The 27,935-nt window shown below is 48.9% G+C and overlaps 2 protein-coding genes across 3 annotated transcripts; one reads left to right on the top strand and one right to left on the bottom strand.

Moving 5' to 3' along the window:
* The first annotated feature begins 3,146 nt into the window (after window positions 1–3,146).
* Window positions 3,147–3,979, top strand: ERVH48-1 (endogenous retrovirus group 48 member 1, envelope). The gene has a single exon (XM_015132810.3). It carries the CDS (start codon window positions 3,290–3,292, stop codon window positions 3,842–3,844), a length of 555 nt encoding a protein of 184 aa, XP_014988296.2. The 5' UTR covers window positions 3,147–3,289; the 3' UTR covers window positions 3,845–3,979.
* Window positions 3,980–13,482: 9,503 nt separating this feature from the next.
* NDUFV3 (NADH:ubiquinone oxidoreductase subunit V3) lies at window positions 13,483–27,255 on the bottom strand. 2 transcript variants are annotated; one of them, XM_015132811.3, is made up of 4 exons: window positions 27,186–27,255; window positions 24,041–24,161; window positions 18,163–19,257; window positions 13,483–13,721 (listed from the first exon to the last, which is right to left on the bottom strand). In XM_015132811.3, exons 1-4 carry the CDS (start codon window positions 27,231–27,233, stop codon window positions 13,564–13,566), a joined length of 1,422 nt encoding a protein of 473 aa, XP_014988297.3. In that variant the 5' UTR covers window positions 27,234–27,255; the 3' UTR covers window positions 13,483–13,563. The 2 variants fall into 2 exon arrangements, with proteins under 2 accessions (XP_014988297.3, XP_014988298.3); XM_015132812.3 differs by lacking the exon at window positions 18,163–19,257.
* Between the last annotated feature and the right edge of the window lie 680 nt (window positions 27,256–27,935).

The raw sequence follows: 27,935 nt of genomic DNA on the forward strand, positions 1-27,935 counted from the left end.
TTTCAAAACTCTACACCACTTTCCACTTCCATGTTCCCCATAGTACCCAACACATCCACCCAGACCCCTCCAGGCCATCTAACTTTCTTCTACTCCTCCAACCTCCCACCTTAAAACATGTCACCTTTCCTAATCCCCCATCGGTAGTTAACCCCGCTGTTTGAGATACTTCCACACCCTCAGTCGCAAAACACCATACCCCCTTCTGCATTACCCTCAAAAACCCCACCCAGTTCCTATCACAGAAGCAGTATCTGATCCCCCATGCAGCTCTTACAGGCCTAAAGCCTATCATTTCTCGCCTCCTCGCCTGTCAACTACGCTGCCCAACAAACTCCCCTTTTAACACACCAATTCTACCTGTTAAAAAGCCAGATGGAACTTACTGCTTAGTCCAGGACCTCAGGCTCATTAACCAAGCTGTACTCCCAGTATGTCCAGTATTTCCTAACCCATACACTTTACTTTCTGCAATTCCCTCCAATATCACCCATTTTTCTGTCCCAGACCTAAAGGATGCTTTTTTCCCACAATTTCTTTGCACCCTGATTCTCAAGACCTCTTTGCTGTTATGTGGGAAGACCCCAACACCCACCTTTCACATCAGCTCACCTGGTGCATATACTATCTCAAGGTTTTAGAGATGGCACCCACATTTTTGGACAGGCCCTTGCTCGTGACCTCTGTGCCTTAGCCCTAAAACTGTCCACTCTCCTTGATGATGGGCTCCTGTGTAGCCCCTCTCAGAGACTGCAGCGCCCACACTCTCTATCTTTTAAACGTACTGGCAGAGCGGGGGTATCGGGTCTCCTCTAAAAAAGCACAAGTATGTACCCCCTCAGTCACCTATCTAGGCCTAGCTCTTACCCCATGAACCTGAGGCCTCACAACTGACCACATATCCCTCCTCCAGTCCCTCCCGCCTCCGCAAACTAAGGAAGAAATTCTCTTTTCTAGGACTAGCGGGATATTTTAGGCTCTGGGTTCCCTCCTTCGCTCTACTTGCCGAACTGTTATACCAAGCTGCTAAAGGCCCTCTCCATGAGCCTTCAAACCCTGCACAGCCTATTACCCAGCCTTTCTGTCTACTCCAGAAGGCTCTCACCTCAGCCCCCGTCCTCACCTTCCCAGACCTCACCAAACCTTTCTTCCTCTATACCGATGAACGGCGTGGAGTTGTGCTACATGTTCTAACCCAGTCTAAGGGATCCACCCTCCAGGTTGTTGTCTACCTCTCTAAACAGCTGGAAACCACAGTTCTCGGATGGCCTGCCTGCGTCCAAGCACTGGTGGCAGCTGCTGCCCTCACCCGTGAGAGCCTAAAACTATCTCTCCATGCCAACCTAACAGTTTATTCAACCCATAACACCAAAGACTCGCTAGCTCACCACAGTGTACTAAGTCTTATCTCTGCCCCACGGCTCCTCCAACTGTACGCTTTATTCACAGAAACCCCCCAAATCATCGTGCTAACCAGCTCCCATCTAAATCCGGCCACGCTCTTACCTGAAGCAACTACCTTCCAAGACCCTGCACATTTGTGTGTGGACACTATTCAAACCTTTCTTATACCTTTTCCAAACCTAACAGACCAGCCCCTTCCAGATGCCTCCTGTACTTGGTTTGTAGTTGGCAGCTCCTTCCTACATCAAGGACGCCGACATGCTGGCTATGCTATAGTGTCACCCGCCCACACTGTTGAAATCAATCCGCTCCCCTAGGCGCCACCTCCCAAAAGGCTGAACTCATCGTCCTCACTCGAGCTCTCACTTGAGCAGCCGGACAACAGATCAATGTATATTCAGATTCTCATTATGCGTCCACGTAGCGCACTCACACTGGTCCATCTGGAAAGAACGGGGTTTCCTAACTGCAAACACCACCCGTGTCATACATGGCTCTGTCATCAGCAAGCTCCTTCGGGCTGCCAGGCCCCCGCAGAAACATGCCATCATTCACTGCAGGGGCCACCAAACTCCAGACAATCCTACATTGGCCGGAAATGCTTTAGCAGATAGAGTAGCCAAACAAATAGCCCTACAACCCGTGCAAAGCCAGTTTCTGTCTCTGCCCTCCTTCTCTCCTCTTTACTCCCCAGAAGAAAAGGAGGACTACCAAGCCCAAAACCTTCAAAAACAAGGACCACGGTGTGTCAAGGAAGGGCACTTCGCTCTTCCTCACTCTCAAACAATCCCTGTCCTCCAAAGCCTCCACGACTCTTTCCATGTCGGACACACACCTCTCCTGCAACTTCTCCGCCCTGTCCTCACTTGTCCTCATCTTTCTAGCCGTGTTCGAGAGATTACCCAGTCCTGCTCTATCTGCTGCTCAGTGTCACCCCAGGTTCCCTCTGGCAGCTGCCTTTTCCTACCCGCCAAGCCCAGGGCCAGGTACCTGGGCAAGATTGGCAGGTAGACTTCGCTCACATGCCGCCTGATAAACGGCTCCGCTACCTTCTGGTCTTTGTACTTTCTCCGGGTGGGCAGAAGAATTCCCAACAACTTCAGAAGGTGCAAATGTCATCACACAAACTCTCATCATGCATATAATTCCCCGTTTTGGACTCCCAATATCCATCCAGTCCGATAACAGGCCTGCCTTTATCAGCCAAATTACCCAAGGCGTCTCTACATCCTTGGGAATAAAATGGGTTCTCCACACACCCTACAGGCCTCAATCTTCAGGCAAAGTTGAAAAGGTCAACTCTGTCCTTAAAACCCAACTCACCAAGCTCACTCTAGAAACCTGCCAGTCGTGGCCGAGAAATCTCCCTTTCGCCCTCATGAGACGCTGGCAACACCAAAGGCAGCCTCTTTTTATAGTCCCTTTGAGATCGTGTATGGCTGAACTTTTGTCTTAGGGCCTCCACCCTTACCAGACTCTGAGCCACTTGGGAATTACCTCCCCTCCTTAATCCAGCCACGGTCTTTCATTCGTGAAGCAGTGAATGAGGCCATGCCTCTCCCTGCCGACACCTTGTTCTCTCGACATAACTGTCTTGCAGGCACTGACGTGTTTATTGGCCAACCGGACCCTCACAAAAGCTACAACCGAAGTGGACAGGCCCCTACACTGTGGTACTTGGCATGCCAACTGCAGTGAGAGTCCAAGGACTCCCCCACTGGATCCATCGTACCAGGGTCAAGCTCACCCCCAAGGCTGCTTCTTCCTCCAAAACATTAACAGCTAAGTGTTGCCTAGGTCAATTTCTCCTACCAAGCTTAAATTAACCAACATTTTTTTTCCTAAAAATCAAAACACAAGGAATATTAACCACCTGCTTCCAGGAATGGCCTGTACCTACCCAACCGCTTGCTATACCTCTCTTCCACCCAAAAGTCTTAATACAGGAATATCCCTCACCCCGATCCTAATACTGTCAGTAGCTGTCCTGCTGTCTGCAGCAGCCCCTCCCAGCTGCCGTGAGTGTTATCAGTCTTTCCACTACAGAGGAAAGATTCAACAATCCTTTACTTACCATACTCACATAGAAAGATCCTGTTATGGAACCTTAATTGAAGAATGTGCTGAATCAGGAAAGAGTTATTATAAAGTAAAGAATCTAGGAGTATCTGGCAGTCGTAATGGGGCTATATGCCCCCAAGGGAAGCAGTGGCTTTGCTTCACCAAAATTGGACAATGGGGAGTAAACACTCAAGTACTTGAGGACATAAAGAGAGAACAGATTATAGCCAAAGCCAAAGCCTCAAAACCAACAACTCCCCCTGAAAATCACCTGCGGTATTTCCATTCCTTTATACGAAAACTACAAGCAGATGCATCCCTTCCCAAGCAAGGAAAATACCTGTTTGTAGATCTAGGAGAACCATCGCGCTTACCATGAATGTGTCCAATTGCTGGGTATGCCAGGAAGCTCGTGTGAGGGAACAGGGGCTGTGGGACGGGCTAGACATTTCCCCTTACTTACCAGCATCCCAAAACCCCAGCCTCGCTTTCACTCCTCAGGAACGCCCGCAGTCCTGGACACTTACCAACCCAGTAAGAATATCCTGCAAGTGGACCAATAAAACCTATCGCTCTGTAGGTGAAAGCCCGTCACCAACCCCTAACAGTCAACACCTCCACAGCTGAGTGGTGGCCAAGCTTATCCCCTGGAGCCTGGTCTCCTTCTAACTTAAGCTCCCTCAATTGTGTCTTGTCCACAAAGGCCTAGTACTGTACAAACACCACTAACCCTTCGGCCGCACACCCCTGCCTAGGTGCACTATACGGCAGTCCCATGAACACCAGCCTACAATGGACTGCCCCTGATGGATTCCTTTGGATATGTGGAACCCAGGCTTACTCATGGCTACCTATCACTAGCAAGGTACTTGCTTCCTAGGCACAATTAAACCTGGATTCTTTTTACTTCCAAAGCAGGCGGGCAACACCCTCAGAATCCCTGTGTATGATTAACCAGAGGAAAACGATCCTTGGAGGTAGGAGGGAGCCAAAGATGGTGAGAGGACGAGAAACAGGCCTTACAGTCCTGCCACTTGGGCGGAGGATGGTTCGTGGGGTTATCGCACTTTCATATATACGCCAAATAGAACAATTAGACTACAGGCTATTCTAGAGATAATCACCAACCAAACCACCTGAGCCCTAGAAATGCTCGCACAACAACAAACCCAAATGTGCGCGGCAATTTATCAAAACAGGCTGGCACTAGGCTACTTAGTAGCAGAAGAGGGTGGGGCCTGTGGTAGGTTTAATATCTCCAATTGCTGTCTTAACATAGGCGATAATGGAAAAGCGGTTCTAAAAATCACTTCAGGGCCGGGCGCGGTGGCTCAAGCCTGTAATCCCAGCACTTTGGGAGGCCGAGACGGGTGGATCACGAGGTCAGGAGATCGAGACCATCCTGGCTAACCCGGTGAAACCCCGTCTCTACTAAAAAACACAAAAAATTAGCCGGGCGAGGTGGTGGGCGCCTGTAGTCCCAGCTACTCAGGAGGCTGAGGCAGGAGAATGGCATGAACCTGGGAGGCGGAGCTTGCAGTGAGCTGAGATCCAGCCACTGCACTCCAGCCTGGGCGACAGAGCGAGACTCCGTCTCAAAAAAAAAAAAAAAAAAAAATCACTTCAAACATCAGAAAAGTAGCCCATGGACCAGGCCAAACCTGAAGGGAGGGGACCCAACAAAACTTCTAGGAGGTGGTTCTCTAATTTAGGAGGATTGAAAATGCTGTAGGGACGGTCATCTTCATCGTTGGGTTCCTCCTGTGTCTCCCCTGTTATCCCACTGATAATGAAAGCCATTAAAACTCTTGTTGAAACTACAGTTAGCCGCCAGACAGTCCAGACGATGCTCCTGCTACAATGGCACGATGGATGCCCACCCGTCTCTCAAGAATCCCCCAAAATTAAGTTTTTCTTTTTCCAAGGTGCCCACGCCACCCCTATGTCACACCTGAAGTAGTTATTGAGAAAGTCGTCCCTTCTCCCTCTTTTATAACCAAATAGACAGGAATGAAAGATTCTCTCCGGGGCGTGAAAGCTTGAGGAATGAATAAGTCCTCCTCCTCCTCAGGCCCAGTCCTAACTTGCGCCAGCAGCCTGCATCAGCAAGACAGCAGAGGCAGGAAGAGAGCTGGCTGGAAGACACACACCCTCCGCAGATCAAGAGGGAGGCCGTCCCAGTGCTACAGAGCAGTCGCGTCAGGCTGGGACAATTCCTGTTTACAGAGGACTATAAAACCCCTGCTCTGTCCTCACTTGGGGCTGATGCCATTTTCAGTCTCAGGCTGTCTGCACTCAGGCACTCCTTAACACAGCGTGTTGCTCCACACCGCCTCGTGTTGTCTGTTGGCGCGTTCTCTGGATTCCAACCAATGCAAGAGCCTTGCATCCGGTGCTGAGACCCGCGAGGGGCTTCGGTCCACGTCCGCCGTGCACCTACCACCCCTCCATCCTGGAGAGCAGGCCACAGCAGCCGGACATAGGAAGCTTCTCAGCCTCTAGTCGCCTCTCTGGGCCTGCACATTGGTCACTGATCTCGCCTACTGGTAAGTTTCCTGGAAGCCCAGTTAACAGGGAAAAATCCACACGGCCTCTCTTGGTTTCTCCAGCCCCAAAATCCAACATTGGTCCAAGAAGGCTATGGCATGGCTGGGTGTGGTGGTTCACGCCTGTAATCCCAGCACTTTGGGAGGCCGAGGCTGTTAGATCACGAGGTCGGGAATTTGAGACCAGCCTGGCTGGTGCACTCTCAGGGTTCCAACCAATGCAAGAGCCTTGCACTGATGACATGTCCCCAGGGTGGTTGGGGCACAGCTTGGTTTTATACATTTTAGGGAGACATGAGACACCAATCAATACATGTAAGAAGTACCCTGGTTCTTCTGGAAAGGTGGGACAACTTGAAGCAAGGCAGGAACACTCCAAACAGGGAGGGAGCTTGCTGGGCACAGATAGGTAAGAGACTGGAGGCTGCATTCTTTTGAGTTTCTGATTAGCCTTTCCAAAGGAGGCAATGAGATACACATTTATGGCAGTGAGCAGAGGGATGACTTTGAATAGAATGGGAGGCAGATTTCCCTTAAGCAGTTTCCAGCTTGACTTTTCCTTAGTGATTTTGGGGCCCAAAATATTTTTCTTTCACACGGGCAGCATGGGAGGATCACTTAAGCTCAGGAGCCACAGGTTGCAGTGAGCAGAGATCACACCACTGCATTCCAGTCTGGGTGACAGAGTGAGATGCTGTCTCAAGAAACCAAAACTAGGCTGGGCACGGTGGCTCACGCCTGTAATCCCAGTACTTTGGGAGGCTAAGGTGGGTGGATCACAAGGTCAGGAGTTTGAGACCAGCCTGACCAACATGGTGAAACCCTGTCTCTACTAAAAATACAAAACTTAGCCAGGGAGGCGGAGGTTGCAGTGAGCCAAGATCGAGCCACTGCACTCCAGCCTGTGCGACAGAGCGAGACTCTGTTTCAAAAAACAAACAAAATAAACTAAACCCACCTGTAGGCCTGGAGTAATCATGCTTGTAATCTCAGCACTTTGGGAGTCTGAGGCAGGCGGATTGCTTGAGTCCAGGAGTTCGAGACCAGCCTGAGTAGCATGGTGAAACCCCATGTCTACAAACATTTTTTTTTTAAAGCTGGGCATGGTGGTGCAGACCTGAAGTCCTAGCTACTCTGGAGGCTGAGGTGCGAGAATCCCCTGAACCCAGGAGGCGGAGCTTGCAATGAGAGGAGATTGAGCCACTGCACTCCGGCCTGGGCGACAAAGTGAAACCACTTCTCAAAAAAATAAAAACAACAAAATACCACTGAACTCCCGCCTGGGTGACAGAGTGAGACCCCTTCTCAAAACAAAAACAAAAACAAAACAACAAAATAGCACTTGTAACTGCAGCTAATCAGAGCATGGATATTCGGGGCCACTTGAGTCAGTGCTCCTGGCTTGCAATCTCTAAACTTGGCCCAGAGAAGCTCTTCTCACGTGAGTTTTGCCCCTGCTTCTTTCTTTAGGTCGACACCTGCTAGGCTTAGGACACTGTGGGCGGGGACAACAGAAGGGATATTTTCAACCTTTTTTGGTAACAAGAGTTGTTTCTTTTTTCTTTTTTTTCCTCTGCCCTGTCTTATAATGATAAAAGAGTTGCCTCTTTATTTTTATTTTTTTATTTTATTATTATTTTTTTGAGACGGAGTCTTGCTCTGTCGCCCAGGCTGGAGTGCAATAGCGCGATCCCGGCTCACTGCAAGCTCTGCCTCCCAGGTTCACGCCATTCTCCTGCCTCAGCCTCCCAAGTGGCTGGGACTACAGGCGCCCGCCACATGCCCGGCTAATTTTTTGTATTTTTAGTAGAGATGGGGTTTCACCGTGTTAGCCAGGATGGTCTCGATCTCCTGACCTCGTGATCTGCCCACCTCGGCCTCCCAAAGTGCTGAGATTACAGGCATGAGCCCCCCCACCCGGCCTATGTTTATTTTTTATCTATTTTTTTGAGACAGGGTCTCACTATGTTGCCCAGGTGGGTCTCGAACATCTGAGCTCAAGTGACCCTCCCATGTCAGCCTCCCAGAGTGCTGTGATTCCAGGCATGAGCCAATATGCCTGGCCAAGAGTTGCTTTTTATTTTATTTATTTATTTATTCAGAGACGGCGTCTCACTCTGTTGCCCAGGCTGGAGTACAGTGGCGTGATCTCGGCTCACTGCAACCTCCGCCTCTCAGGTTCCAGCAATTCTCCTGCCACAGTCTCCCGAGTAACTGAGATTATAGGCCAGCGCTATGATGCTCGGCTAATTTTTGGGTTTTTAGTAGAGACGGGGTTTCGCCATGTTCGCCAGGCTGGTCTCGAACGTCTGACCGCAGGTGATCTGCCCACCTGGGCCTCCCACAGTGCTGGGATTACCAGTGTGAGCCACCACGTCCGGCCTCCAAGTTTCTATTTCACATTTCTCATCTCCATCCTGCCAAGTGTCTATTCTGCACAGTATCGACTCATTTGCTCTGAAGGATGAGCTGAGTTCTCCTGGGCTACCTCCCAAGCTCCTGTTTGTGTCCTCCAGGTTCCTGGTTTATCTTTTGCTTACTTGTTAGGGTTTATAACACTCTCATTCTGTCTTGCAATCTCCATAGTTGTTTAGCTTTAATTCACAGGCAAATAGGTTCTAAGGTCTCCTCCAGTACTACTGTAGCCTTCAATTCTTGATTTTTTTTTTTTTTTGAGATGGACTTTCGCTTTTGTTGCCCAGGCTGGAGTGCAATGGTGTGGTCTTGGCTCACCGCAGCTTCTGCATCCCAGGTTCAAGCGATTTTACTGCCACAGCCTCCCAAGTAGCTGGGATTACAAAAGCCCGCCATCATGACCAGCTAATTTTTGTATTTTTAGTAGAGACGGGGTTTTGCCATGTTGGCCAGGCTGGTCTCAAACAATTTCACCATGTTGGCCAGGCTGGTCTCAAACTCCTGACCTCAGGTGATCCGCCCATCGCGGCTTCCTGAAGTGCTGGAATTACAAACGTAAGCCACCGAGCCTGGCCGAGTTTTGAATATTGAATGTTAGTTCATCTCTTGTTTGGCTGGATTTCATTGTCTAGTTTTCCTCCCACAAAGGGCTTGGGGAGGTGACAGTCTCTGAATACAGGCAGTTGAAAGATGGCATCTATGGGCCAGCACAGCGGCTCCTGCCCTGATCCCTGCACTTAGGGAGGTGGAGGCGGGGAGATAGCTTGAGGCCAGGAGTTTGAGACCAGCCTGGCCAAAGTGGTGAAATCCTGACTCTAGTATAAATACAAAAATTAGCTGGGCCTGGTGGCCTTTCCTAAAGGATTGGCCTCAGCCACTCAGCCCGAGGCTGCTCTGAGACCGCAGTGGAGAGCCAGTGGGCTGTGGCTTCCTCACACCCAGATGCTGCTTCAGCCCCAGTGCCTCTCACAGCCCCATCCAGAGGCCTTGAGGACTGCCCTCCAGGGCTCCCTCCACCAATGCCCTGTGCTCCTGGCAAAATCCCTTTCAACATCCGGATGAGGCATGATGTCCTTCAAAGCCTTCTCTGATGAATCCCCATCTTTGCCCCTCCCCAGGCAGCTCCCCTGCCTCGTCTTCCACGTCTGTTATTATCCGGCACAGCGCCATGCATCTCTCAGCTGCCCCCCTCCCAGGCTGTGCACTCACAGAAGGCAGGCTGTCTCCATCACGTCTGAACCCATGGCTGAGGCATAGTGCCTAGCATATAGTAGGCATTTCAAATAATGTTTATTACAGACAGGTCTGTCAGAGTGAAAATTACACTAGAAGGAACACTGTTTTAGCAGTTGTGAATTTTTTATATTCTATTGCTTCAGATCCCTTCTAGAATAAAGGCCAACCAAGGTCAGGGGGAAGGGGAAGGAGGGTCAGGGAGAGAAGGTGGTAGAACCAAGGAAGCTGAGCACCTAAAACACTCACTTATTTTAATCCTATCTCTGGCCAGCCCTTTTATTAAATTAAAATTACCCCTTTAATACTGGATCAACAAACTATAGTCCAAGAGAAAAACCCTGCTTCCTGCCCCTTTCTGTAAGCTAAATGTTTTTCTTTTTGTGACGGAGTCTCGCTCTGTCGCCCAGGCTGGAGTGCAGTGGGGCGAACTCGGCTCACTGCAAGCTCCGCCTCCCAGGTTCACGCCATTCTCCTGCCTCAGCCTCCCGAGTAGCCGGGACCACAGGCGCCCGCCACCACACCTGGCTAATTTTTTGTATTTATTTTAGAAGAGATGGGGTTTCACCGTGTTAGCCAGGATGGTCTCCTGACCTCGTGACCACCCACCTCCGCCTTTCAAATTGCTGGGATTACAGGCGTGAGCCGTGCCTGGCCTCTGACAGCACTCTTCAAAGACAGAATGTGGGAAATCACATAGACCCAAACAATAGCCCCGTGGGTGCCCACCGTATTGCCACCAGATGGACTGTCAAGAAGTCATCTGCAATGCTAGCTACAAAATGCAGAACTGTGCTTGGTGCTGGCTATTGGGTTTTAAGCCCTTTCAATGGGTGGAGGAGCGTAAACCAAAATCCCAGAAAGACTAGCCCAACAGGACTAGTTCTAAGGGAAGAACTTTATATATTTTTTGAGATGGAGTTTTGCTCTTGTTGCCCAGGCTGGAGTGCAATGGTGCGATCTCCGCTCACTGCAACCTCCGCCTCCCGGGTTCAAGTGATTTTCCTGCCTCAGCCTCCCGAGTAGCTGGGATTACAGGCCCACGCCAACACACCTGGATAATTCTGTATTGTTAGTAGAGATGGGGTTTCACCATGCTGGTCAGGCTGGTCTCAAATTCCCGCCTCAGCCTCCTAAAGTGCAGGGATTACAGGCATAAGCCACCGCGCCCGGCCAGGGAAGAACTTTATACAAGTCTCATGCTTCATCCTAAAAATATATGCAAATCAAAATATATTCATGTTCATTTTAATATTAAAGGAATTTCCATTTCCAAAGCATCACCACCCATCACAGTAGTTCCATGGATTCCAGCTTGAGAAGCTATTAAATGAAAAACCAAAAAAAAAGCAAATAGCAGGATAGAAAAGTTGTATGTACATTCAAATGGTTACATCACTTTAACCACCACTAGGGAATCCTGTAAGATGTTAATGGCTGGGCATGGGGGATCATGCCTGCAATCCCAGCACTTTTGGGGGCTGAGGCAGGCTCCGCCTCTACAAAAAATACAAAAATTAGGTGGGCATGGTGGCCAGTGCCTGCAGTCCCAGCTACAAAGTGAGCTGAGATGGGAGGATTGCTTGGGCCTGGGAGGACGAGGCTGCAGTAGGCTGAGATTGCACCACTGCTCCGGGCAAGAGTGAGGCTGTCTCAAAAAAAAAAAAAAAAAAATGCCTGGATTAGCTTAGTGGATTTTAGGTAAGCTTACTATTTTCTTTTTGGCAATATAGTTTTACCACTTTTATTATAAAAAATGTGTTTAGAAGAATCTGGCTGAGTTGCTAAGTCTCCTGTGTGGTAACACAATCTGAGGCAGATGACAATACTAGTTTTCAATTTTAATATTTAAAAAAAACTTTTTTTTTTTGAGATGGAGTCTCACGCTGTCACCCAGACCGGAGTGCAATGGCATGATCTCGGCTTACTGCAAACTCTGCCTCCCAGATTCAAGCGATTCTCCTGCCTCAGCCTCCTGAGTAGCTGGGATTACAGGCGTGTACCATCACAGTCAGCTAATTTTTGTATTTTTAGTAGACACAGGGTTTCACCACGTTGGCCAGGCTGGTCTCAAAACTCCTGACCTCAAGTGATCCACCCGCCTTGGCCTCCCAAAGTGCTGGGATCACAGGCGTGAGCCACCGTGCCCTGGCCCTCACCTACATTGGTTACTTTCTCTAAGTCAGACTGGGCTGTCTCTGCACAGCGCTGGGGGAGTGTGCTCCATGTGATGCACCGGAGCCCTCCCGCCCCCACTGCCCCCGAAGGTGTGCCTTCAAGTTATCACAAGGGATGGAAGGTTACTTGGCCAACCCCCGAAGGTGTGCCTTAAAGTTATCACAAGGGATGGAAGGTTACTTGGCCAATCCAGAAACCCTCAATAGGTAAAATAGCTCACTGAGTGCCTATGGCCAGCTAGGATCAACTTTGTCATTGTACTGCACAAAACTTCACTTCTTCCTAATGTCACCAATGAAAATGTCCCCAAGTTTACACAAAATACCTAACAGAGGCAAACAAAACAATTCTCTTCCTTTTCTGATAGTAAAAGACTGCAATACAATTTGTTTGCAATGCAGCAGTTAAAATTAGTAACATTCCTGTTTTTTTTTTTTTTTTTTGATGGAGTTTCGCTCCTGTCACCCAGGCTGGAGAGCAATGGCGTGATCTCGGCTCACTGCAACCTCCGCCTCCCAGGCTCAAATGATTCTCCTGCCTCAGCCTCCCGAGTAGCTGGGATTACAGGTGCCCACTAGCCTGCCTGGTTAATTTTTGTATTTTTAGTAGAGATGGGGTTTTACTATGTTGGCCAGGCTGGTCCCAAACTCCTGACCTAAGGTGATCCACCTGCCTCGCCCTCCCAAAACGCTGGGATTACAGGCATTATCCACTGCACCTAGCCAAAATTCCCGTTTCTAATAATAAAAAACCAGGGCTATAGGATTAGAAGTCACTATTACTGGCTGGGTGCAGTGGCTCATGCCTGTAATCCCAGCATGTTGGGAGGCCGAGGCAGGTGGATCATGAAGTCAGGGGTTCAAGACCAGCCTGAACAAGATGGTGAAACCCTCTCTCTACTAAAAATACAAAAAAAAAATTAGCCGGGCATGGTGGTGCAAGCCTGTAGTCCTAGCTACTTGGGAGGCTGAGGCAGGAGAATCGCTTGAACCCAGGAGGCGGAGGTTGCAGTAAGTCAAGATTGTGCCACTGCACTCCAACCTGGGCGAGAGTGAGACTCTGTCTCAAAGAAAAAAAAAAAAAAAGTCACTATTACATTATTGATACTCAGCTGATAATCAGTTTAATGCTAAATTGACTGGGCTCAGTACAGTAGAATCATACGGCTGTAAAGCGCTTAAAATTCTCTAATTATATGGATTTGTCCAGTGATCCATAACCTTAAAGAAGAATTCCTTGCACACAGTAGATATTCCAAAATATATGTTGGATAATCAGCATTACTGTTGCTAATTCACCACTTACTGTAAAAAGCATGAAAGTGGACGGGTGCAGTGGCTCACGCCTGTAATCCCAGCACTTTGGGAGGCCGAGGTGGGCAGATCATCTGAGGTCAGGAGTTCGAGACCAGCCTGGCCAATATGGTGAAACCCTATCTCTACTAAAAATACAAAAATTAGCTGGGCCTGGTGGTGAGTACTTGTAGTCCCAGCTACTCAGGAGGCTAAGGTAGGAGAATCACTTGAACCCAGGAGGCGGAGGTTGTAGTGAGCCGAGATCGCACCACTGCACTCCGGCCTGGGTGACAGAGTGAGACCTGTCTCAAAAAAACAAGTAAAAGTGAAACTGACGATGCACACTGGGCTTTGTTACTCGAGTGGATTTTATTTTTGCACTCCAGGATGCGGCGAAGACAGTGGAAGGTTCATCTTCACAGCGAGGGCCCTCAGTGTCGAGGTGACTCCCGGCCTGAGGAGGGCTGAGGCATCCTGAATTTGGAGAGATCGAGGTTTAGGTCTAAGAAGGTGTACGTGGTGTAGTCATGATGCTGGAGGTTCTTGTAGGTAGTGTTGTCAAATGGCTCAGCAGGCATTGGGGCCGGCTCTGTGGAGGAAACACGATGCCCGTGAGACCAACACAAGGACAGCTCTTTATGAATGACTTGGCTCACACACAGGCCCTTATTATCTACCAAGCATTCTTCCTCAACCCTATCTGTGAGGAACAAATTGTCTAATTAAAAAAGACTACAAAAGCCACAGTAAAGAAAAAGAAAGATATTACTTAGAAGTTTATTCTAAAACATACAGCCTTACCAATTTAAGAAATGGAATAGTTATTACAATGTGTGTCTTTTTTTTGAGATGGAGTCTCGCTCTGTCGCCCAGGCTGGAGGGCAATGGTGCGATCTCAGCTCACTGCAACCTCCACCTCCCGGGTTCAAGTGATTCTCCTGCCTCAGACTCCCCAGTGGCTGGGATTATAGGCGTCTGCCACCATGCCTGGCTAATTTTTGTATTTTCAGTAGAGATGGGGCTTCACCATGTTGGCCAGGGTGGTTTCGATCTCCTGACCTCAAGTGATCTGCCCGCCTTGGCCTCTTAAAGTGCTGGGATTACAGGCGTGAGCCACCGTGACAGGCCATACAACGTGTCTTAACGTCTTAGTTTGTATACTTCTAGGCTTCTCAAAAGTTTGAAAATGCCTAGAACAATTATGGCAGGACTTTCAGGTAACTTAGAGATGCATGATAAAATCTACCTCTATTAGAAATCTGGGCTGGGCATGGTGGCTCATGCCCATAATCCCAGCACTTTAGGAGGCCGAGTTGGGAGGATTGCTTGAGCTCAGGATTTCTAGATCATTCTGGGCAAAATAGTGAGACTCTGTCTCTACAAATAATCAAAAAGCAGGGGCCAGGCACAGTGGCTCGCACCTGTAATCCCAGCACTTTGAGAGCCGAGGTGGGCAGATTGCTTGAAGCCAGGAGTTTGAGAGCATCCTGGCCAACAAGGTGAAACCCCGTCTCCACTAAAGTTACAAAAGTTAGCAAGTCCACCTGGTGGCACACGCCTGTAATCCCAGCTATGTCGGGAGGCTGAGGCACAAGAATTGTTTGAACCCAGGAGGCAGAGGTTGCAATGACCTGAGATTGCATCACTGCAGCCTGTGTGACAAAGTAAGACTGTCTCAAAAAAAAGAAAAAAAAAAAATTTAGCAAGGCATGGTGATGCACCCATAGTCTCCAGCTACTCAGAAGGCTGAGGTGGGAGGATCACTTGAGACTGGGAGGTGGAGGTTGCAGTAAGCCGAGATCACATCACTGCACTCCAGCCTGTGGGACAGAGCAAGACTCTGTGTCCAAAAAAAGAAAAAAATTGAAAAGCTTAAAGTAAAGGAGCCTTCTGAATCTCTGATACAAGAAAATTAGATAAATTCTAATAACAACACAGCATTTAAACATTTGGTAATTCTAAACTACAAGTAGGGGTTGAGGCAAAAGAAGTACTGGTTTCCTGCAGTAGGACATAAAATATAACATAATGGCAAAATCAAAACCAGCACGGGAACAAGGCTGACGTTTAGGTTAAGATTTGTACTGACTCAATTTCTGGAAATCAGGTCATTAGGTCTGTCTTAACTTCCATTCATGCTCCACAAAAAAAAAAAACCCCTAAATACATGTATTTTCTCACTATTTCAATTAATATCAAAAGCTCTGATTTTCAGTTTTAAGTTATGTTAAACAAAAACGATGTCTTATTTGAAGAGCTGGCATCATTCCAATCTCCACAAGCTGAGTGTCTTCGGTGTGGTGCAGATACACCTTCAAAGCAGAACATATTATTTTAGTTACTATAGGAGGGTGATAACTGACCAAGATGTGGGTTATAAAACTCTGATCTAAAACCACGCTACCTGGAAGGCAAGTACTGGGGCACGGACTGCCTAGCGAGACCGTGGCCCCACACAGACACAGCTCTGCAAGGTGGGTTGCACGCATGGGCACAGAAGATATTTAAGAAACAACACATCCATGAAATGTTAGAATTTTCTCTTCAGACAGGTTTGCAATCTGAAAACTCTCAATTCTGTTTTTATCCTGCGAGTTGTGTTATTCGTCTCCATTTTAGAGCAGGAGGAGTGAAAGCAGCAGCATCAGGAAATGCAGTTCCTGAGGCCTGGGAAGTCTGGCAAGCCCTGCACTTGGCGTACTGATGAAAGAGCAGATGGAGAGGGGAGAAAACACATAAATCCCGCCGCACAAGGAACCAGGAACAAGAAGGCGTCAGGTAAGGCACATAAGGCAAGGGGCGGCGGTAGAGGATGGAGAGCAGACACAGGACGGAGCCGCGCTTGTTCGGGACCATGCATTTTAGAGAAGTCTTCAAGAAGAGCCATGGATTCTAAAACGGAAGCTGGCCTTTTCATGTTTGCCACGACCCACCTAAAGCACATTGCATTTTATCAAGTTTAGTGCTCAAGAAAATGGTAACATAGCCGGACGCACTGGCTCACGCCTGTAATCCTACCACTTTGGGAGGCAGAGGCGGGTGGATCACCTGAGGTCAGGAGTTCGAGACCAGCCTGACCAATATGGCAAAACGCTGTCTCTACTAAAAATACAAAAATTAGCCAGGCGTGGTGGCAGGCACCTGTAGTGGCAGCTACTCAGGGGGCTGAGGCAGGAGAATCGCTGGTACCTGGGAGGTGAGGCCAGCAGTGAGCTGAGATCGTGTTGCTGTACTGCAGCCTGGGTGACAGAGTGAGACTACATCTCCAAAAAAAAAAAAAAAAAAAAAAAAAAAAAGGAAATGGTAACATAATAGGAATAAATGCTGTTGCCCTTTAAAAGCCTTCATACGCTAGGCATGGTGGGTCATGCCTGTAATCCCAGCACTTTGAGAGGCCAAGGTGGGTGGATCACCTGGGGTCAGGAGTTCGAGACTAGCCTGGCCGACGTGGTAAAACCCCGTCGCTACTAAAAATACAAAAATTAGCCAGGGGTGGTGCCACACGCCTGTAATCCCAGCTACTCTGGAGGCGAGGCATGAGAATCACTTGAACCCAGGAGGCGGAGGTTGCAGTGAGCCGAGATTGCGCCATTGTACTCCAGCCTGGACAACAAGAGCAAAACCCATGTCAAAAAAAAAAAAGCCCTTCATAAACTTTCTTCTAGAATACTAAAGCAGCCCATATGTGTTTTCAGTTAACCGGAGAAAGAAATGCTGTCCAGGGGAAAGGATGTGTATGCAGCGGCTGCCCTGTACAACACACTGCTTTAATTCCTGAACTGTGAATCTGCCCTGTGCACAGGATGCTAAAAGTAATCATCTAATTTACCCAAAGACTCTCATGCCAACTGACTAGCTACTGCTCTTCACCTAAGCAAGTTAAACCGGACGCTCCCCTTTTCACTTAGTGAGATGCCCCACAAGGTCATCAATGAACACTTAGACACCTTCAAAAGTCAGCGGTGACAATGTTAAGCTGCCAGTTTTCAAAAATTATACTGGTTAAGAAACGGTCAAGAGTGCCAAGGACATACTCTTTAAGATGAAGGCTCGCCGGGCGCGGTGGCTCAAGCCTGTAATCCCAGCACTTTGGGAGGCCGAGGCGGGCGGATCACGAGGTCAGGAGATCGAGACCATCCTGGCTGACACGGTGAAACCCCGTCTCTACTAAAAAATACAAAAAACTAGCCGGGCGAGGTGGTGGGCGCCTGTAGTCCCAGCTACTGGGGAGGCTGAGGCAGGAGAATTGCGTGAACCCGGGAGGCGGAGCCTGCAGTGAGCTGAGATCCGGCCACTGCACTCCAGCCTGGGCGGCAGAGCGAGACTCCGTCTCAAAAAAAAAAAAAAAAAGATGAAGGCTGGGGGCTGGGCGCGGTGGCTCATGCCTGTAATCCCAGCCCTTTGGGAGGCCAAGGTAGGTGGATCACGAGGTCAGGAGACCAAGACCATCCTGGCCAATGTGGTGAAACCCCGTCTCTACTAAACATACAAAAATTAAGGCCGGGCGCGGTGGCTCAAGCCTGTAATCCCAGCACTTTGGGAGGCTGAGACGGGCGGATCACGAGGTCAGGAGATCGAGACCATCCTGGCTAACACGGTGAAACCCCGTCTCTACTAAAAAATACAAAAAACTAGCCGGGCGAGGTGGCGGGCGCCTGTAGTCCCAGCTACTCGGGAGGCTGAGGCAGGAGAATGGTCTAAACCCGGGAGGCGGAGCTTGCAGTGAGCTGAGATCCGGCCACTGCACCCCAGCCTGGGCGACAGAGCAAGACTCTGTCTCAAAAAAAAAAAAAAAAAAAAAAAAAAAAAAGAATGTTACATATTATATTTTAGGGATTCTGAATATAAAGATGTGGATTGTCCATAATGAAGACATACTTTTCTGCCTGGCTGAGACAGCATTACAGGCCATGTTTCTAGTACAGAATTTGATTGACTGTAACACTGCTCTACAAGCATATGGAAACTAGTTCTTTGGCCTCACTACCCTAAGGGACAGGGTGCACTTGGGAGCGCGAGTCAAGATATACCCTGTGTGCCGCCTCGGTCATCCCCTGGCGCGGCCGCATCTTCCATGGCCTCGCCCTCGGCCTCAAGCTTCGATGCTGCTGTCTTCTCATGGAAACCTTGGTGATGCTCAACAGGAGCTGTCTCCAAATTGCTTGGTGGTATCTGATCTTCCACAGTTGCCTCTCCAGCCTTCAGGTGTCCTTCTATTCCCTGTGTCCCCGAGGTTTCCTTTCTGGGTAGGGGAGGGGCCGCCTTGCGCTGGGGCTCTCGCACGGGTTTTTCCAGATGCCCCTCTGCTGCCCCAGGAGGAGTGGCTGGCAGCTGCCCCCCTGCTGTGGCCTCTTCTGCCAGCACAGTAGGCGCTGGGCTGCCCTTCGGTGGTGCAGACGACCCTGATTTTGTGTGGACAGGTAACGGTCCTTTAACTTCGAATGGCTTTTGGCTTTCTTTATCTATTTCATTTAATCTAAATGTTTCCTGCAATTGTTTTTCCTTTAAACTTTGCTTCAAAAACTCTTCATCTGCTTGAGATCTGGGCACTGTGGTTTTTGGTCTCGCATCTTCCCTGCCTTCTGATGGCTTAGCAGGGGGCCCTTTCTTCTTTGGCTGGTGGGGCTTCTCTGGACCGGTGACGTCCGCATGCGGCTTCTGCAGCAAGGTTTTCTCTTTTGCTGATACTGTAACTCGGGGGGCTCTGCTTTCAGAGGAACGAGAGGCCTCTGGTTTTCGAAGCCCCCCTCTGCCTTTGCTCACCACTCGAGGAGTGACCTCTGAAACGTCAGCCTCGTCATCAGATTCAGAATCAGAGGAGCTGGACGAGGATGAAGACGAAGGCGACGTCACTTTCCGACCCACCCGAAGAGCTTCTGAGTCGGAGCCCTGTTTTCTGAATGGAGACACAACTTTCTGTGGAAACTCTACCAAAGTCTTTCTTGACATAAATTTCGGAACCCCTTCATCTGTGAACAGCACGCTGCCACTGGGACTGGGACTAGCTACCATCCCGCCCTTATTCGCAGCTGGTGGGTAAGGACCGGGTGAAGATAAGTTTTTAGACAATTCAGCTGCTTCCTGGGTGGCTAGGAGCTTGCCCCTCTCCTTTGGTTCCACTACATCTAGGAAATGGCATAAAGAGGAATATCATTTAACAAAACAACCTAAAACTCAGTCAAAATCACAGACATTTCATGACACATTACTCGTCACTGATGGTATCTTCAATACACTCATCCTAAGACAGGTCCCATAGAAACCCACCAAGCAACCAACTGAGGATGGAAAATGTTCAGAAAATCATCTGCTTTGACAAGCTTTTTTCCTTGACATTATTCCCTAAACAGCACAACAACTATTTACATGGTATTTACATTGTATTAGGTATTGTAAGTAATCTAGAGACGATTTAAAGTATACAGGAGGATGTACTTAGGTGATATGCAAATACTGCATCACTGTATATCAGCGACTTGAGCATCTGCAAACTTTGGAATCCTGGTGGGAGGGGTGGCCTGGAACCCATTCCCCGCAGATACTGAAGGATGACTGTATAATAGAACACAAAACTACCGACCTAAGACTAGCTGCGTAGGCCTATCTCACAGCCTAAGATGGGGACTTTCAGAGACTGTTTCTCTTCCCTGAGAGACCATAACAAACTATGTAACATAAAGGTCTACAAATACTGTACTGGTAATTAGTAAAGGCAGGAGTTCACCTTGTTGCTTCCCTATCTCCTCTCAATATAGAACTCAAATTTCCTGAATCTCCTTTCTGCTTTGTTGAAAAGTGAGGGCACGGCCTTCAAGTTTTTAGTGATCCCCCTATCAAAAGTAAAAAGGGTTAGGGTGTGAGACATGGATTAGCAACCTTAAAATACTTCCGTATCTTGTCAAAAGGTCACAAAACTAACTTTGGAAACAAGGCACATTCAGAAACAGAGGTGCATTTAAACATTACATTAGAGAATAACGTTACTCAAATTTTACATGGTAATGAAAACTTCTACAGATGTTTCACTATAAAAAGGTTTTTTTTTTTTACTTATTTATTTCGAAATGCAATTTCGCTCTTGTTGCCCAGGCTGGAGTGCAATGGTGCGATCTCAAGTCACCACCACCTCTGCCTCCCGGGTTCAAGCAATTCTCCTACCTCAGCCTCCTGAGTAGTTGGGATAACAGGCATGTGCCACCACACCCAGCAAATTTTGTATTTTTAGTAGAGACAGGGTTTCTCCATGTTGGTCAGGCTGGTCTCGAACTTCCAACCTAAGGTGATCCGCCTGCCTTGGCCTCCCAAAGTGCTGAGATTACAGGCGTGAGCCACTGTGCCTAGCATTTTATTTTTAAATAAACACATGAGAATTGAGAATTTTCAGAAGGAAGACAGCACAGTGATTAAAATCACACAGTGATTAAAACTGCACTGCCAGAATGCCTGGGTTCAAATCCAAGCTTCTCCGCTGACACCTGTGTGGATACCGCATGACTCGGGCAGCTCAGTCCCACACCTCGACTTCCTTGTCTTATGACATGGGGATAACAGTAGCATCTACTCCCTGGGTTGTTGAGGACTGGGGAAGATGAAAAAAGTGCTCAGAACAGTGCCTGGCACTGCTTGTTATAACTGGACATATATTTCGTTTTCTTTTTGTTTCTTTCTTGAGATGGAGTCTAGCTCAGTCACCCAGGCTGGAGTGCAGTGGCGCAATCTCGGCTCAGTGAAACCTCCGCCTCCTGGGCTCAAGTTATCTTCCTGCCTCAGCCTCCCGAGTAGCTGGTACTACAGTTGTGTGCCACCATGCCTGGGTAATTTTTTTTTGTTTTTTGAGATGGAGTTTCACTCTTTTTGCCCAGGCTAGAGTGCAGTGGCGTAATCTTGGCTCACTGCAACCTCCACCTCCTAGGTTCAAGCGATTCTCCTGCCTCAGTCTCCTGAGTAGCTGGGATAACAGTCATGCACTACCATGCCAGGCTAAATTTTTTGTGTATTTTTAGTAGATACGGGCTTTCACAATATTGGTCAGACTGGTCTCAAACTCCTGACCTCAGGTGATCCACTCCCCTCAGCCTCTCAAAGTGCTGGGATTACAGGCGTGAGCCACTGTGCCTGGCTGGATACATTAAATTTCTATTTCCAGATATTCCTCACTTTTAAAACTGAAACAAGGACTTCAAATGGATAATTAACTTTGGCTTCTGGACATACTCTTCAAAAAGCGACACAGAAATTACTCAGTCAACAATTTATTACTGACTGTTGCAAAATTAGGCCTGGTTACTGGATTCAAGGAAAGCAGCAAGCTGGAGAGCCCGGCGGTTCCCCAAGGTGCACCTCCAAGAACACCCAGCCCTGACATCTGTGCCGGCAGCCTTCATCAGGGAGAACGCATGTGCTGGGCAAAGCTGGACACCTCTGATGAAATAAGGCACAGCATGTCCCATCGCCCCAGGGTCTTGTCCCGTGGCAGACACACTGACTAGAGATTTGATTCCAACGATAAGAGCTTTGGGTACCCTTACTTGCATGTAGGAAACTTCCATTAGAGCTTCCAAAGCCACTTCTGGCTGAGAAAGGTTTGATCTGGCAATATGCCATGGAGGGCGAAAAGTTCCTCTGTATCTTACACTTACCAACTACCAACACTTCCGGGGAAAATATGGGCCTGCACGTGTCCATTTACAAGGATTATTTATTTTTCTTTGTACAGGGATTTTTTGTTTGTTTTGAGATGGAGTCTCGCTGCGACGCCCAGGCTGGAATGTAATGGCACAATCCCAGCTCATCGCAGCCTCCGCCTCCTGGGTTCAAGCGATTCTCCTGCCTCAGCCTCCTGAGCGGCTGGGATTACAGGCGCCCGCCACCACGCCCAGCTAATTTTTGTATTTTTTTTTTTTTTTTTGAGACGGAGTCTCGCTCTGTCACCCAGGCTGGAGTGCAGTGGCCGGATCTCAGCTCACTGCAAGCTCCGCCTCCCGGGTTCACGCCATTCTCCTGCCTCAGCCTCCGGAGTAGCTGGGACTACAGGCGCCTGCCACCTCGCCCGGCTAGTTTTTTTGTATTTTTAGTAGAGACGGGGTTTCACCTCATTGGCCAGGCTGTTCTCGAACTCCTGTCCTCAAGTGATCAGCCTGCTTCGGCCTGCAAAAGTGCTGGGATTACAGGCGTTAGCCACCACGCCTGAACTCAGTATTTATTTTTGTCGAGACAGGGTCTTACTCTGTCACCCAGGATGGAGTGCAGTGGTGCAATCATAAATCACGGCAACTTCGACCTCCTGGGCTCACATGATCCTCTTGCTTTAGCCTCCTGAGTAACTAGGACCACAGGTGCACGCTACCATACCCAGATACTTTTTAAAATTTTTTCTTTTTTTTTTTTTTTTAATTTTTTCTAGAGATGGGGTCTCACTATGTTGCTCAGGCTGGTCTTAAACTCCTGAACTCAACTGATCCTCCTGCCTCAGCTTCCCAAAGTTCTGGGATTACAGGCATGAACCCCCATGCCCAGCATGTGCAGGAATTCTTTTAAAAATTATGAGATATGTGGCCCGGTGCAGTGGCTCATGCCTGTAATCCCAGCAAATTTGGGAGGTCGAGGCGGGAGGATTACCTGAGGTCGGGAGTTCAAAACCAGCCTGGCCAACATGCAGAAACTCTGTCTCTACTAAAAAATACAAAAAATTAGGCGTGGTGGCACACGCCTATAATCCCAGCTACTTGGGAGGCTGAGGCAGGAGAATAGATTGAACCAGGGAGGAGGAGGTTGTGGTGAGCCAAGATTGAGCCACTGCACTCCAGCCTGGGCAAAAAGAGCGAAACTCTGTCTCAAAAAAAAAAAAAGGTTACGAGATACAACTGTTCTGTGTATTGATGAGCTTAGTTCTGAAAACTCTCCTCCCACCTCAAAGCTATCCTACCGCAGCCAGTCTCACAACCACCCAGCGAGGCTGGCATGCTCATCCTGCTTAAGCACAAAGGAACCGAGGCTCAGAGGCCTGCAGGGCCCGTCAAGGCCAGAGGCAGGAGCTCCATGAGAGCCCAAGGCCCACTCCCAGGTCAGCGTTCCCCTCCCCAAACCACACCCCAGATGGCCACAGAATGAAGCATTCCGTTTCCACTCACACACACACGCATGTATCTAAAAAGGGGGCTCTTTGGCTCTGCCATGATATTTTAAAATCCATTTAATCCAAATTCATAAGTCTATGATGTAGGATTGCAGACACAGACTAAAATTCACCAAAGGAGAGGATAATGTTAGTAATGAAATTCAACTAATTGTTCATCAGTAAACATTTAGAGAAATGTCAAAAACATGCCAGGTAGGCTGGGCACAGTGGCTCATGCCCATAATCCGAATACTATGGGAGTATGAGGTGGGGAGATTGCTTGAGCCCAGAAATTCAAGACCAGTCTAGGCAATATAGTGAGACTTCGTCTCTATGGAAAATTACAATATTAGCCAGGGTATGATGGTGTGCACCTATAGTCCTAGCTACTCCAGAGGCTGAGATGGGAGGATCACTCGAGCTTGGAAGGTCGAGGCTGCAGTGAGTTATGATCGTGCCACAGTACTCCAGCCTGGGTGACAAAGCAAGCGTCTGTTTCAAAAAATAACAACAACAACAACAACAAAACAGGCCAGGGATACGCCAGGCGTGGTGGTATGTGCCTGTAGTCTCAGCTACTCAGGAGGCTGAGGTGGGAGGATTGCTTGAGCTCAGGAGTTTAAGGCTGTAGTGAGCTATGACGGTGCCACTGCACTCCAGCCTGGGAGAGAGAGCCAGAGCCCCTCTCTTAAACTATGTAGCTAGTAAAACTCATTGTTGTGCTTGGAAGGCTGACTAATCTATTTTCTTTTTGCATTCTCTTTCCCTTATGACTACCATCAAAATCTTACTTTTTGGTGGACTCTGCTTCTTGGGATTCTGTGGCTGACCCTTTTCATTCTTCCCTGATTCCGCAGACAAAGAAACCGTAGAAGCAAGTCCTCGAAACACCTGGGCTTCCTGGAGTACAGCCTGACAAAAGAATTAATGAATATGGATGTTTAGAGTTATGCCATTATAATAGCTAGTACTGTATACAAATACTTTCTTTTTTTTTTTTTTTTTGAGTCTGGGTCTCCCTCAGTTGCCCAAGCTGGAGTGCAGTGGCACAATCAATCGTGGCTCACTACAGCCTCCAACTCCGGGGTCCAAGCGATTCCCTGACACAGCTAGGACTACAGGCACGCACCACCACGCCTGGCTAATATTTTTTATTTTTTTATAGAGACGAGATTTGGCTATGTTGTCCAGGTTGGTCTCAAAGTCCTGGCGTCCTCAAACTCCTGACCTCAACTGATCCTGAAGCCCCAGCCTCCCGAAGTGCTGGGATTGGCCAGGTGCGGGGGCTCACATCTATAATCCCAGGACTTTGGGAGGGTGAGATGGGCAGATCACTTGAGGTCAGGAGTTCCGAGACCAGCCTGGCCAACCCCGTCTCTACTAAAAATACAAAAAAAATTAGCCGGGCATGGTAGTGTGTGCCTGTAGTTCCAGGTACTCCAGAGGCTAAGGCAGGAGAATTGCTTAGACTCAGGAGGTGGAGGTTGCAGTGAGCTGAGATCATGCCATTGCACTCCAGCCTGGACAACAGAGTGAGACTCTGTCTCAGAAAAAAAAAAACAAACCATCCAAAGTGCTGGGATTGTATGCATGTAGGTACTGCGCATATGAATATTATATATCACCACTACATATAAGTGCAAAATATTCACATGGTATACTTCTAATGGTTATTACAGTTTTCATAGTGTATGTATATCATGGACATTTTGTAAAATACAAAAAGGCTGCAAGAAGAAAACACCTGAGTTCAAGGACAATCACTATTAATATTTGGTTTAATAAAGATTATTTATTAACTTACAAAATACTATGTTCCCTTTTATTTTATTTATTTAGTTTTTTGGAGACAGGGTCTCACTCTGTCTCCCAGGCTGGAGTGCAGTGGCGCAATCTCGGCTCACTACAACCTCTGCCTCCTGGGTTCCAGTGATTCTTGTGCCTTAGCCTCCCAAGTAGCTGGGATTACAGGTGTGCACTGCCGCGCCTGGCTAATGTTTTTGTATTTTTTTTTGTTTTTTGAGATGGAGTCTCGCTCTGTCACTCAGGCTGGAATGCAGTGGGGTGCAATCTTGGCTCATTATAACCTCCGCCTCCTGGGTTCAAGCGATTCTCCTGCCTCAGCCACCCAAGTAGCTAGGATTACAGGCATGTGCCACCATGCCCAGCCAAGTTTTTGTATTTAGTAGAGACAGGGTTTCACCATGTTGATCAGGCTGGTCTTGAACTCCTGGCCTCAGGTGATCCACCCACCTTGGCCTCTCAAAGTGCTGGGATAACAGGTGTGAGCCACTGCGCCCGGCTCTTTTTTTATTTTTAGTAGAAATGGGGCTTTACCATGTTGGCCAGGCTGGTCTCGAACGCCTGACCTCAAATGATCCGCCTGTCTTAGCCTCCCAAAGTGCTGGGATTACAGGTGTGAGCCACCCACCAGGCCCTGTGTTTCTTTCTGTAAAATGTTTTCTTATCCTTAGAAAATAGAGTAGAAGAAATATTATCTGGCCATTAAAATGATGTAGATATATAATAACTGCTTCAAAAATGTCTACAATATAAGTATTTACATCTTACATTATGCCAACTCACTCAGCATATATTCACTAAGGCCTACTAAGTGCTAGACAGTACAATGTTCTAGATGCTGGATACAGAACAGAGGTGCCTGTATGTGCGCATATAAACATGAAACATTTATGTTCATGATTGTAAGCATGAGTACATGTGCTTTTGTGAACATATAAAAGCTGATAAAAATCGTTAGGAACTAGATGCTTGAAGGAGTAATAGTGGACTGTCAATGGATTTCCCTATCTGTACTTTTAAATTATTCTGTAGGCTGAGGCACGAAAGTCGCTTAATCCGGGAAGGTGGAGGTTGCAGGGAGTTGAGATGGTGCCATTGCGCTCCGGCCTGGGCCTGGGCGAGAGAGTGAGGCTCTGTCTCAAAAAAAAAAAAAAAATATATATATATATATATACATACACACACACACACACACACACACACACCCCCACGACCCCCCCCACATATATACATATTCTGCAGGGAATAGTTACTGTTTTTGTAATAACAGCCATTTTTAAATTTGTAAGATACCGAAGTGGCCTTAGTCTTATTTTACTTATTTATTTATTCTGTTCCCCAGGCTGGAGTGCAGTGGTATGATCTCGGCTCACTGCAACCTCCGCGTCCTGGGTTCATGGGATTCTCCACCTCAGCCTCCCAAGTACCTGGGATTACAGGAATGCACCACCACGCCAGGCTAATTTTTCGTATTTTTAGAGACGGGGTTTCGACATGTTGGCCAGGCTGGTCTCGAACTCCTGAACTCAAGCGATCCGCCTGGCTCGGCCTTCCAAAGTACTGGGATTACTGGCAGAATCCCAAAGTGCCCGCGGCCGGCCTTGGCCTTGGCTTTCTATTTGCAGAAAAGAAAGCCCTTCTTCCCCTTTCCACAGGTCGGGTCATGTCAGCTGGCTTCTCAACGGCTGTCAGTAAGTTACCGGGTTAACCAGGTCCCTGAAAGTTCCCTCATTTCCTCTCTTGGCTAAATGGAGAAGTCATTGTCCTTCAAAGAAGCCGTGCGGGAGGCCACGCTGCGGCTGACCCCAGCGGCGCGGCAGCATCACCTGGGAAGGTCCGACCCAGTCTGCCGCCCAGGCATGCAGCCCCCAGGAGCGCCCGTCGGCACGGGGCACGCCAGCCTCGGCCTGCGCCTCGGGCAGCGGGCTTGGGGGAACCTCGGGACGCTCGCCGGCCACACCTGGCCTGGCCCCCGGCTGTCAGTCCTGGGCCCAGGGAGCGGGGTCAGCGGCCCAACCAGGACGGCTAAAGGTCGCGGACAGGCCCGGGCTTGACCAGCACCGCGCCCCCTCACCCCATCCCCTACGTGGGCTCTGGGCCGCGCAGCCAGCCCAGGGAGGCTCCTCCTTTTACCTTCAGGGCCCCAGCTCGTCCTTGCCGCAGCAAACACGGGACAGCCATGGCGGTGACACTGGCGCACCAGGAAGAGCCGCGGCAGCTGTGCGGGCACCCGCGCCTGAACACCCGCCCCTTGGGCCGAGTGAGCCAATCACAGGCCAGGTGGGGGCGGAGCCGAAGCCGTAGGCCTGCGCGCGCATCCCCAGTAGGGTTACGTGCCGCCCTTGGGGCCACGCCCCGGACCAGTCACCAATCACAGGGAGCAGCGTGAAGGGCCCGTCCCCAGCAGGTGCCGAGCCCTGTTCCCGGCGGGCGCCTGGCGCTGTGGCGGGGGCGCGGCAGAGACCTGTAGGGGCTGCTGGGTACCCCTCCCAGGCGTCTGCGCTGGGCCTGCCTGAATGTCCACCCGACCGCTTCGCACTTCTTTGCCCTTGTCCTCGCAACCTTAAATCTGCGACCTTCCCCAGGGGCACAGTTCCTACTTGATTGATAGTTCTGTGCTTTGAGAGGTTTTAAAGCTCCTCAGCTCGCGACCTCGGCGCCCGCACCACGCGCCCAGCTCCCTCACCCTCTGTCGGCAATGCGGCCACCACTGCACACCGCCCCTCCTGCACGGCCCCTGCCAACGCTAATACCAGAGTTAGGCCGACTGGAAATGGAAGCTTTGTTTCACCTAAGTGTCTATGACTTTCAGAGCAAAGAGTTTGCCCCCAACGTTAGTCTTAATTGTGGAGTTGGTGTAATTAGTTATTAGCTTCCTTCTCT

The sequence above is a fragment of the Macaca mulatta genome, chromosome 3 (genome assembly GCF_049350105.2).
Source record: "Macaca mulatta isolate MMU2019108-1 chromosome 3, T2T-MMU8v2.0, whole genome shotgun sequence".
Classification (NCBI taxonomy): Eukaryota; Metazoa; Chordata; class Mammalia; order Primates; family Cercopithecidae; genus Macaca; species Macaca mulatta.